The sequence below is a fragment of the Humulus lupulus genome, chromosome 6 (genome assembly GCF_963169125.1).
Source record: "Humulus lupulus chromosome 6, drHumLupu1.1, whole genome shotgun sequence".
NCBI lineage: Eukaryota > Viridiplantae > Streptophyta > Magnoliopsida > Rosales > Cannabaceae > Humulus > Humulus lupulus.
Genome location: NC_084798.1, coordinates 110,197,548 through 110,210,132, shown reverse-complemented (window position 1 = coordinate 110,210,132; position 12,585 = coordinate 110,197,548). Strand labels below are relative to the sequence as shown.

General features: G+C 38.3%; 1 protein-coding gene across 2 annotated transcripts; it reads right to left on the bottom strand.

The window, feature by feature from the left end:
- Nucleotides 1–215: 215 nt before the first annotated feature.
- Nucleotides 216–5,078, bottom strand: LOC133782436 (heat shock 70 kDa protein 16). 2 transcript variants are annotated; one of them, XM_062221743.1, is made up of 10 exons: nucleotides 4,986–5,077; nucleotides 3,550–4,830; nucleotides 3,105–3,317; nucleotides 2,861–2,956; nucleotides 2,618–2,773; nucleotides 2,263–2,463; nucleotides 1,665–1,811; nucleotides 1,417–1,545; nucleotides 1,203–1,333; nucleotides 216–752 (listed from the first exon to the last, which is right to left on the bottom strand). In XM_062221743.1, the coding sequence occupies exons 2-10, from the start codon at nucleotides 4,717–4,719 to the stop codon at nucleotides 677–679; spliced, it is 2,319 nt and encodes a 772-aa protein (XP_062077727.1). In that variant the 5' UTR covers nucleotides 4,720–4,830; nucleotides 4,986–5,077; the 3' UTR covers nucleotides 216–676. The 2 variants fall into 2 exon arrangements, with proteins under 2 accessions (XP_062077727.1, XP_062077728.1); XM_062221744.1 differs by lacking the exon at nucleotides 1,203–1,333 and having other exon boundaries at nucleotides 4,986–5,078.
- Between the last annotated feature and the right edge of the window lie 7,507 nt (nucleotides 5,079–12,585).

Sequence of the window (12,585 nt, the reverse complement as noted above, 5' to 3'; positions counted from 1 at the left end):
AGATCATTAATTCAGTATCTTAAATAGTAAACTGGGAAAACATTCCAAATAGATTCCTAAGGGATTCAAATCTTCCACCAGCCGAGATGTGTTAACTCATTTATAATGGTCGTTAATACATATTTAGAGATAGGTGATTTCAAGAAATCCGTTACAAATTGATAGAACAAAATAAACATGCTAATTGCTAAAATGTGAACATCCGTAGTTGTGAATTTGCTGCACGCGAAACAAATCAAAATTTATTGAATCAAATGGTCTCAACTGTATAGTTTAGGGATATTGTTATTGAATATGTAAAACCAAAAAAAGAAAAAAAAAATGAGTAAGAGCATTCCAAAAACCATATATGTACGGACTACAGGCCTACAGCAGCAGCAACTGCAAACTCATGGATGACCTCAAAAACTTTTTCTTTTTTTTCCAATGCTTCGTACTGTGGCCGAGCACAAATCCGCTGGAGTTAAATTGTCAAACAATTTTACTATAGTGAAACCAAGTCTGGTGAGAATTTTCACAGGCTGAAGCCATGAATTAGAACATGCTTGTATAACTCACCATGCCAGACTATAAAAAAAATAAAAAGGAAAGAAAAAGGGGAAACAAAAGATCTATACTTGTCACAGAGAAAATAATCTAAATGAAAAACTTTGGGGGGATCACAGCACCTATCAACTCATTTGTCGCCAGAAGTATCATGTTTATCTGAGCTATTTGGGGAAGCCGTACATCTCAGTATATGCTTGCATGTCCTGAAAACATCAAGAGTAACAAGATTAAGCTCTTTGCGTGAAGTGGTGAAACTAGAGAAAAAGGGCGTAACTTTAAGAGAAACAGAGAACTAAACAATTTTCGTTTACACTCAACGATTTAGAAGTATTGCTCCAAGTGACACTAGCCTCTAATTTCTACTAAGAAAAAACATATAAAGACGACTGCACAAATATTGTAATCAGCTATTAACAGAACCAAGTGAAGAAAAAAATTAGTATTCTCCATGTATTACCATTTTCTACATAATTGTTTTTCCCAATCTTACCAAATAATATCAAATATGAGATTGCTTTTGGCAACCAGAATAAAAACAATTATGACAGATTGGTAGAGTTTTCCCATTAAAATAATTGAGCTATTAACCAAATAAAGGATATCAAAACATTTACTATTTAAATCTCAAAAAGAGCTGCAGTATAAAGTATTACGAGTTCAGTTCATCAGTCTTGTTTTTTATATCACTTGACCATAATACTGGATTGATATTCTGTGGCGTCGAATCTTGTTGTTGGGTTTTCTCTCTGATCCACTGTTCTGCTTTAGTGCACTCACTAACAAGCTGAAATTTTTTCAATGAATTGATTGTTAAAACAATGCTAAACAATATTAGCTACCAGTACCATAAGCAAGCCATTGAAATACCATTTCTTTATCCTTAGGCGAAAGTGAATCTGCAGCCGTACGATAATCCACAATACACTTTAAAAGATCTCTTGTAGCTTGTACCCTAGCATCCTCATCTTTAAATCGATTATCAATTGGATCCACCAGCTATAAAATAAATAATAATAAAACAATTAAAAATAAAATAAAGATCATGATTAAAGAGAAGTTCAATTTAAAATAATCAAAAGTTATGAACTTTGACGAGTTCAAAATGTGACAATAACCTTCTTAAGATTGTCCAGCTTAGAAACATAAGCATTTTCAGTTTCATCATCTCCTTCATCATAAAGCCACTCCTCTGTCTGTTGTAGGCTCCTGGAGATGTCCTCCCTCTCTTGATCACTTGTAAAGCTCCGATATGTGTTGAAGAGCTTTCACATGCACAAGCTTAATTAATACCAGGTAAAAGAAGATAACATAGTATAAACAAAAGGCCTATTTGACTATTGCTAAAGTATATACCATGAGAAGGTATAAGGGGTAAATTGTTAATAACTGAAAACAGAAAGTAAGCCTGCTTGTTTAGGCTTACTGAAGATCAAGAAATTCCACAATTTGAAAACTGCAAGATTCATTACATGCGTTAAATCTTTCAACAATTATGATGAAAGAAATTTGTCACACATGAGACTTCAGCAGCATATAGACTCAAAGCCTTAAGTATAATTATATCTATCTTAAGTGAAGTTGGTGGTGTCAAGTCCTTGTGCAGATACAGAAGATCCAAAGATGCTGATTCAGTGGACATTTATCCAACACCAAAATGGGTTTTCAGCAGGTTAGCAAACCATATCATTAATGTAAGTTGTGTAAAAATTGTACCTTGTTACGCATCTCATAGACATAGGACTCCAAAGCATTCTTCTTATTTTTAGTCTCTTCCATGATCTGGTCCTGTTGGGCCAACTGAAGTTCTTTATCACGAGCTTCTGAAATCTCTCCCTTGGTCATTCCACCGTATATAATCTCACTGATGGGAAGCTCTAGCCTCCTGGTGGCTTTGTCATTTGTTGTTGCATTAACCTGTAAAAGAGGAGTTTATTTCTAATGATCTTACCCCCCAATCAAATAATTTTAAGGTTTTAATCGGTAATGGATCTTGGCAAAATTTTCAGAGATACAAGACACATCAATGTCAAGGAAAGTAACTAATATCATTGATATATTGAAAACTTACAGACGCATGAGCAAATTCAGACGCATCAGTACCATCTTTTGCCCCATTTGAAACCCTCTCAGATGAACCAGAAACAGACTCATCATCAATGTCCATTTGATCCACAGATTGAGCTTCACCCCTAAAGGGTGAAGTACCAACATAATCTTCTACCAACTGCATGCGCAATAAACTCATTTACGAGACAGCCACATGACTGAAAGGTTGTATGCTCTTAGATGAATTTTAAAAAATCATACTTACTGTGGCTGATTCAACACTGACAATGCCATGGAGGTTTAAACGAACTTTAACCTTGACCCTTGCCTTTTTGCTGTGGGAACCTTGGAATGGCCCAATCTGTATAATGGCATCTCATCAACTAAGTACAATTTAATGATAGAATTCAAAGAAAAAAAAAGGTCCACTACAGAATGTGTATAGGTGCTACATAAATGAACAATTATTGTTAGCAAAGTGAAAAAAATTAAATAAGAAGAGGAATTACCTTGAAAAAACTAATTTTAGAAGATGTGCCCGGAGGCAGTTCATCAAGGTAAGCATAAAATGCTTCCAATTTAAATGAATTGCTTCGTTGAAATGTCAAAACTTTAATACTTGGGATAGGTTGGCCTTTCGGGAACAGGATTCCATTAGCCCCAGTGCAAATAGGACTGTCATCCACTAATAACCCTATTGAAAAGGGGAGTGAATCTTGAACCTGGAGATAAGAGGTGTAAAGGAAGTTACATTAACTGGAAACAATAATACGATTTATACAAATAATTAGGATATAGTTAATTGCCTATATTTTCTAGAACACTAGCAGTATGATCAAAGTTTGGAAGAAAGTATATAAAGAATAAAGCAAAAAAGAAAACCAAAAAAAAAATGATTGCAAAGAATTTGTTGATGACAGCTTCAAAACTACTAATTTGTTCAAACATACACACCTCATATTCTCTGACACGGAAAGCAGGACTTAGCATTGCACCCTGAAGAGCACATCCACGAGCTACACACTCACTTGCATTCAATTTCCGGCTGGGCTCTCTTTTGAAGAGAGAAGCTAATGACCTAGTAATAGCTGGGATTCTAGACCCTGACCCAACAAGTTCCACAGAATGAATCTTGTCCACAGTTAACCTAGCATCAGCTAAAGCCTTGTTGCAAGGAACAACAATCCTCTCCAACAATCCTGAAGTTAGCCTCTCAAATTCTTCCCTTTTAATGAATCCCCTAACATCTTTCTCATCCATTAAACATTCGATGTTCAATGGTGCCTCCGCATTTGCACTTAAAACTTTCTTCAGCTTCTCACACGCAGCTCGCAGCCTGATACATGCCCTGACATTAGAGTACACATCAATGTGGTACTGATCCTTAAAAAGTGCAGCAAAATGATGAAACAAAACCTCATCAAAGTCCCTCCCTCCCACGCTTCTATCAAATGTATGAGAAAGGATCTTCATGTGACCAGCTTCAAAAGATGCTATGGAAACTTGAGTATCACATTGACCAACGTCAACAAATGCAACAGTGGTCGGTCCACCAGCAGTAAAATCCGTCTTGTAAATCCCATAACTAAGTGCAGTTGCAGTACAATCATGCATCAATCTAAAAGGCTTCAACCCAGAAATAGCTGCAGCATCCAAATATGCACGTCTCTGCAATTCAGTAAAGTATGAAGGGATCCCAATAACACAATCCGAAACCGGCATCTCCAAATTCTTCTCTGCCAAATCTTTCAAATGGGCTAAAAGCATAGCCATAATCTGAACTGGGGTAAAGGTATGAGTGCCACCTAAGTACCTTAGGTGAATCAAAATGCCACCATCTGGGGCCTCAGAAGTTTCAACGGGGAACATTTTGAGCTCCGTTTGAATGTCAGGGTCTGTAAACTTCCTACCAATGAGTCTCTTCACCTGAGAGACTGTTGACTTGGGGTTCATGACCGCCGAAGCAGCACCAGCAGAACCCAGAAACCGTTGCTTCTCCCCGAAACAAACGATAGCAGGGGTTTCGCGTTTCGATTCATCGTTCAACAAAACATCAATACCTCTTTGCTTCACCACAGCAATTACGCAATTCTCGTTCCCAATATCAAATCCCACCACGCTCATTTCTCTATCTCTCTCTTTACAAAACCAAAATCACAACTGCACGGGATCGTTTTAAATTCGAATTCCTCTCTGATGAAGGAGAAGGCAAAAGAAAACTCTTCTTAGACTACGCTGAATTTTTTAAGAAAACAGAAAAAGTGATCAATATAAGCCTGAATTTGACCACTCAAAATTCACAATACTGAAAATTGGTTAGGGTTAGTTTGGTGGTGAGAGAGAAAACCTAAATGTAAAAAAAAAATAAAAATTAGAGGGAAGAGAAATACCTGATTGAGGAAGAAGAAGACAATGGCTGAGAATACTTTGCTCGCTGCAAGCAGCAAATACAAATACGTTATGTCTACATGTATTGTATTTTAAATAAATTATTAATTAATTAAATACATAATGAAAAAAATAATACCATTCAAAAAAACATTGGGAAATTCTAGGGCTACAAAAATAGATTCACTCATGGATTCTTATTTATTCCCCATTAGGATAATTGTGTATTTCATAGTTATTTAAAATATTTTATAAATTTTTGAAATTTTTTAAATAATTTAAATATTAAAAATTAAATTCAAATATTTTATTTTCTATCTGCATAAAAAATTTAGTCAAAACTTTACATAATACAAAATACACTGTTATTAAAAAAAAATTACCGATGTTCACTGGTAAGGAATAATCAATTACCCACCAATGAAACTCTTTGCCCTGCAGTAAAATCTCCCAAAAAGATATTATTATTTAACTACTCTATTTCGGTTGCAGTGTTCTTCAAAATATGGATGTAAAGTTAATTGAATTAAAAATTATTTATTTTTAGTTAAATTTATAAGGTAATAATCATGGCACGTATATTATTGAATGACCAAGTGGCAAGGGAATGAATACACATACAAGAACATAATAGGTAATATTATCGTATCATGGTTTTCTAATTATATTTTTAGAATGTTATTTTTCCAGGATTTTATAATATTCTATTATATCTATCAATCAAAATAATATTTTAATTAATTGAATTATCTCATAATTATGATATAAATATATTATAGTAATAATTAGTAAATTACCACATTAAACCTACAACTAGGGATAATGACACAATAACACTAAGACACTCCGACACTCAATTTCAGTAAAAATTCTCTCAAAATAACCAACATAAAATAATAAAGAGCTAGATAATAGCCGAAAATTAGTGCACTATGAAGATAATATAAATTATTTAAATTAAATAAAATTAATGAAATCCTAAATATATAATATAAATAGTTATTATTCCTTTCTATGTCAAAAGATGAAGTTTTGAAAGAGGCTAAGTCATACTCTTTATTCAATTTTCTCATAGAGAAACACACAAGAGTGAACAAGGGAAATGTCCTTACCTTTCTTATTCCTTCATTAACTAGATCTCATGCGTTGAATACATCTCATGCAGAAAGGAGTTTTCCTTGATTAGAAAAGAAGCAAAGTTGAGTGCAAACATTACTCGAGCTAAAGAAAGGGCGTGGATGAGGACTCGCTCGTATATAGCTCGATCATGAGCAAGTTGGAGTGGGCCAAGTTGAGCAGCTCGAGATCGACATGCATTACAAGCCAAGAGGCAGTGGAACGACTTGAGCACACACCTCCATGCCCTCGGGTGGCAGGGTTAGAGGATGGAGGCCAAGTATCGAACAAGAACCCTAAGAGGTTGATGAGCTATAGTTAAGGGAGCCTACTCGATTCTACCTATCAAAGAACATCTACAGCTAGTTTGAGCAAGTCTGCAGGGCACGTGAACCAGAGCAGGGAGTTGAGTCACTACCCAAGAAAGACGGGGTTAGAGTGGATAAACGCAAGAAAAGACTAGCTTAGATGGAGTGAGAATTGAGCAAGCGTTGAGCTGATTAGTTTGAAGACTTGGGCGACCTATTTGGCCTAGATCCTTTCACTACCACGATTCTACAACAACCACTTTCACTGAATTTCTAGCTCCTCGTGTTGGACAAGTATGGTGGGACTATAGGCCTCATCAATCATTTGGGTAGTTTCAACATCATGATGGGATTACATGGGGTTTCCATGTTAGCTTGATGTAGATGTTTTCTTGCAACTTTCACTGGAGTTGCCAAGTAGTGGTTTAATAAATTTGAATGCAGGATGATCGATTCTTGGGAGATGTTTTGAACAAGTTTTAATAAGTAGCTATATGCATCACGAGTTATCTAGATAGTGACTTAGACCCTTGCCAACATGAAGCAGGGTCCGAAGAATCGCTCAAACTATTTGACAAACCTTAAATTTTGTGATTATCTATAGTTATCAATAAACCTTAGTAGTATGTAGTATATTGAATAGTAGGGTAGCACTCTAGGCTAGGGATTGTGGGCACTCCTATGCTAAAAGGTTAAAAATTAGATTACAACTACTAAACAAATACAAAATTAAATGAGAGTATCAAAGATAGAATTAAACAAATTATTAAGAATAAAACAAAATAAAATAAAGAAACAAATATTCACAAGTGATCAATTCCTCTCACAATTCAGAATTCAGATTGATTAAATGACCAATAAAGTTGCTTTAATGTAAACAATATTTTTATACCTCAATTACATATCATAATTGAATCAAAGTACAAGTCTAAAGAGATAATGTTGTTATCTAAGGTGAAAATTATTGTATTCTCACTATTTTCATTGAGAAGTGATACACATATATATACACAACTAAGAAACTAGAATTAGGCTAATTGACAGCTAATTGGGAAACTAGAATTAAGCTAATTAGACAACTAAAAAACAACTAATATATAGCTAGCACTCCCTTTCAAGTTGGAGCATAGATATTAACCACGACCAACTTGTTACAGAGATAATCAACCCAAACCACATTTAAAGCTTTCGTGTAGATGTCTCCTAGTAGTTTTCCAGTCTTCACATATCTTATAGAATTTAAGCCTTGTTGAATTTTCTCATGAACAAAATGACAATTGATTTTGCATGTGTTTAGTTCGCTCATGAAACACAGGATTATAGGCAATATGAAGAGCAGCTTGGTTATCACACCATAATTTTGCTGGTATTGAAGTTTTAAGTCATACTTCAGTTAAAAGCTGATATATCCAAATTATCTCACACATAGACTGTGCCATAGCCCTATATTCTAACTCTGCACTCAATTGCGACACAACGATTTGCTTCTTACTTTTCCATGAGACTAAATTTCCTCCAATAAAGATATAATAACCTGAAGAAGATATTCTATCCATTTTGGAATTTTCCCAATCGACATATGAAAATCATTCAATATGAGTGTGCCTATGATTTGTATACATGATAAAACGTTTGTGTGCTCCTTTCAAGTAACACAAAGTTTGCTCTAATTCTGCCCAATGATGAATTGTTAGAGATGACATAAACTGACTTACAACACTAACCGAATATGTAATATTTGGACGAGTCATAACAAGATTATTGACTGCCTTTTTCGCTATCAACCTAATTTAAGAACTTAACAGAAAATAGAAGAAAATAACGCAGAGGTTTTACATGGTTCAGGCTATAAAAGAGTCTTAGTCCACGAGTCTTTGGTATTAGTGAGTTTGAAGCTTGTTTTAGCCAGCATCAATGGAGTCTCAGGCAGCCCTCTGAGTTTACAATGCTTAACTAGCCAAAGTTCTGAACCCTTTACAAGGAAATATCCCAAGCCTATTTATAGAGGCCTAGGTCATTAATGCCCTTAATGAACATTTAATACACATTCTCCCATTATTTGGGGAATAAACTGCTAATTAATTACATATGGATTCACTAACAAAGACATGGGCCCATGCGGATTGCACGGGGCCCATTTGTAGAAAGCTTCCCATCAACTTCATGGGGAACAAGTATCTGACCATGTTAGGATACGATGCACATTTGCCCATGTTAGGCGGCGTTGTGGGAAATGCCAATTGTCGAGGGTACGACCTCGACACCACTAATCGAGGCTCGCCAAAAGATGTCAGATGATTTGGTGGGCCATAGCTGTGGCGACCGACACTTGGCAACAACTCTATGCTCGAGGGCAAGAATCCTAGACCTGGGAGATTGGCGAATGAAGAGAGCGATAACCATCTGAATGGTCCTCAGGACGTGGCCTTGCCTTGAGAAATACGCACCTTGAGGATAGACCTTGGGGCGTGGCCTCACTTTGAGACATCCGCGTCAAGTCAGATCAAAGCACAAAACCTCATTAGCGCCCGAGGAGCTTAATAATCCTCTAATGAATGTTACATGTCCTCTGGTGAAAACACGGACAACATTTGCCCCCCAAGTCTTCACTTGTCCTCGGACAGTGGAGACTTAGAATGAGAGGAGTCATTTCGAAAGGTCTTGACGCTTGGGCTCTTCATGGCGTCACTCCTCGTAAAGGTAGTGACACACATCTTGTAGCGACCCAAAATTGCTAATAAGGTTTGGGGCCTTGATTAGCATGCCTGGAGGGAAATAACTGTTATATTATATTAATATATGTGATATTTGTGATATAATGGTGATATATTTGTGATGCACGTTCCGAGATGGTCCTAGGGAGCTGTTTAGCTAGGAAAGTCACAACGGGGTCAAATACCCGGCTCGGGAGGAGCCTAGGGATATTTTGGGAACATTATAACTTAAATATGAGAATTATTGAGAAATGGTTAATGGCACTTTGGTAACTTGGGTAACTATAGGTAACTCTTGAGAGTTACTTTAGGTGTGGAAGTGGTATTCTTGAAAGAGGATAGGGAAAAGTCTAGGTTGCCCTTGAGGATTAGTTAGAATATAGGTTAGAAGGGAGGGCAATTGGGTCATTTGGCCTTGGGAAAAGATAGCTTTGGCTGAGGAAAACTCATTCCCGTTATTTTTTTATTTAGGCATAATCTGAATATTTGTGTCGGGGAGACTAGAGGAACCAAGAAGCTAGAGAGAAAGGTGGAAGAGAGAGCTGAATATTTTTGAGGCTAAGGAGGGGATTCAAGGCTGAATTGAGGCAACTAAAATCAAGCATAGGCCAAGGTTAATCCAGAGGTAAGCTTCATCTCTGAATTTTGGTGTTCTTGCAAGTTCTTTTAGAGTTTGGGTTGAATACTGAAAGTTGGGTTTTGGTTTAATAATTGTGGAAATTCAGCTTGGGAATCAAGAGGGTTTAGCTTGGAGTTGGAATTGGAGGAAGCTCAGAGTCGAATTTCAGTTTGAGGTAAGAATTTCGTGCACCTCTGAGGTTGATTGCTGGTGTGGTTTAATATTTCTAAAGGATGGTTTAAGTTTTGTAAGTTCTGGTTTAAGTTTTATGAAGTTTTTAACCAATTTGTGGATCATGGGTTTGAATGTGTGTTTGGGTTTGTTATTGATGTTTTTGGGTTGCCATATGGTCTGTTTGGGGTTATGGATTGAATTTGGGACTTAGGTATGTCTTGGTAGTGATTTGGAAGTGTTTTGGCTTGGGAAAATGTTGGGGAAAAAACCAGATTTCTGGGTTCGCGTATGGGCATCGCGACCCTGTTCTTCCGTGCCGCGACGCTAGGATGCATCAGGGGAAGGGCACCATTTTGGGCGCCGCGGCCCTTAAGGGTTAGTGCCGCGGCGCTAGGCCATTTTTGGGTAGGGGAAATTTTCAGTTTTTAGGCTTTTGCCCAGGGGGGCTTGGGGGACGCTTCCGCTACCTTGTGTGGGGAACCGGGAGGTCCCGAGAGCACGAGATTGGTTTCGGGAGATGGTTATAATTGGTTAGTAATGATTGTGTTATGTATGTGTTGTGACTAGCTTTTTGGTGAGGCTCGGGTTAGAGGACTGTGCTCGTGATTTCAGTGCTCAAGAAGCTCGGGACACAGGTAAGAAAACTGTTGTACCCAAAGAACAGGGCGAGGCCCCATAGTTGTGTTTTAGGGCATGGCCCTATATGATTATGTGCAGGGCATAGCCCATTGATTATGTTAATGCGTGTTAAGTGTTTGATTAATTATGTTATGTATGTAAATATGTGAATGATTGGCAAGAGCCGGGAACGGGGAAGGCCGAGAACGACAAGGGCCGAGAACGGTGAAGGCCGAGTGCGGCAACGGGTCGGGAGCAACGTTTAGCACGCGGAGTGCGAGTTGCCAGGGTGAGACCCTAAAGGATGCCTGGTGTAACGCCCCGGATAGCCAGGACCGCTACACTGTGTGTTTATAAAGTGCTAGACTTGCTAATCAAGCCATTTAATTAAAAGCGTGTTATCGAAACTATAGAGGAACTAGGGTTAAAATGTTTTGGTCTCAAAAGTCGCATTTTCATTAAGTAACATTATCTGTTAACACGGAATCCCAAAAATATTAAGTTTAAGGACCGTTTACAAAAGTCATAAGGTTTGGATACAATAATAAGCCATATTAAGGCAAAGCAGACAGTTAGGTAATCCCTGTCCCGATCCACTCCTCGACCATGGCGATCGAACAGCTGGCTATGTACACTCAACCCCACAGCCCTCCAACTCAGGATTGGTCCAGCTTTCCCTTGCCTTTACCTGCACCACGTAGCACCCGTGAGCCAAGGCCCAGCAAGAAAACACAACAACAGAGCATAAGCAATCAACAGACAAATCAATATCTCATATTGCATCACATAATCTCAACCATATAACCATTCAGTATAATCAAGTATTGCACATACTAAACATATCAACTCATATCATTTACAGTTCACAAACGATAACTAGGTCTAGCGCCCTCAGGCCGCTCCCTCCGTTATCCCACAGACTCTGGCCCGCTTAAACCAAGCTCAGTGAATATTAAGCTGTCCTCGGCTACCAGTGGCCAAGCCGCACCACGCCCTGTGTGCAAATATAGTTTACGACACCCTTAGGCCGCTTTTACATGTCCCATGGCATAATACCATCATTGACATGATACAAATATCGGGAGCACTTAGTCCCATCACAAACATATAACCGGGTGCAGTTTTCTTACCTTTCAATTCACTAGCTTTGATCCCTCGACTCCTTGAGCACGATCCCCCTCGAGCCCTAGCACTCACCTAAACACAATCATAGGCCAAAGTCATCATCAATCCTCAAGTCCAAAACCTAGGCTCGGGGCTAATCCCGAGCCCCCGGGAAGTCCTAGTTCCACCAAACAAGGTGGTGGAACCAAACCCCAAACCCTTGGTCAAAAACCCTTGCAAATAACCCTAAAATCCTCTACAGAAGGCAGGGTAGCGCTACAGCGCTCATGGGAGGGCGCTACAGCGCTACAAATAGAAGCAAAATCCCCTCAGCAAGCTTGGCCTAGCGCTACAACGCCCAAAGGCTAGCGCTGTAGCGCTAGTCACAGGCAGGCTAACACCAGTTTTTCCCTCCTGCGATTTCCTCGAACCGTCCTCAACCAAAACTCCTCCAAATCTTTCCCAAACACAAAAACAACCTTATGACCATACTCCACTCATCCCAAGCACCCCAAATACCTAGAACCCAAGCACATGCATCCCCAAACTCAAAATTCACCATAGCCACTTCTAAACAATGAAACTCAGCAAAAACCAGTTGAACATCAAAGTTAGAGCTTAGAATTTATACCTTTGATGGGGTTTCGACCAAAAGTTGCCTCTAGACTTCCTTGGCTTGCTCCTCCCCAGCCTTAGGCCTGAATTCCCTAAAGTTTCCATCCAATTCAACTTAAACACCATAGCTCAAAAACCAGAAATAGAAACTGAAGAACTCTAAAGTCTTACCTCAAGTGTTAGTGACCTCTTGCTAAACCTCTGCCAATTCCTCAGCTTAGGATCCTTGATGTTCAGTCTATCCCAGCTCTCCTCTGAGCTTTGCTCCAGAAATCCTCAAGAAATTGATGAAGGAAGCTTAAACCGACCTTAGAAAACTCTCTCTGTTTTCCTC

Coding starts and splice junctions, on each gene's coding strand:
- LOC133782436 (XM_062221743.1), bottom strand. CDS start 4,719: ATGAGCGTGGTGGGATTTGATATTGGGAACGAGAATTGCGTAATTGCT. Junction 1,812..2,262: donor TCTATGAGATGCGTAACAAG/GTACAATTTTTA, acceptor TGCATGTGAAAG/CTCTTCAACACATATCGGAG. Junction 1,334..1,416: donor CGCCTAAGGATAAAGAAATG/GTATTTCAATGG, acceptor AAAAAATTTCAG/CTTGTTAGTGAGTGCACTAA.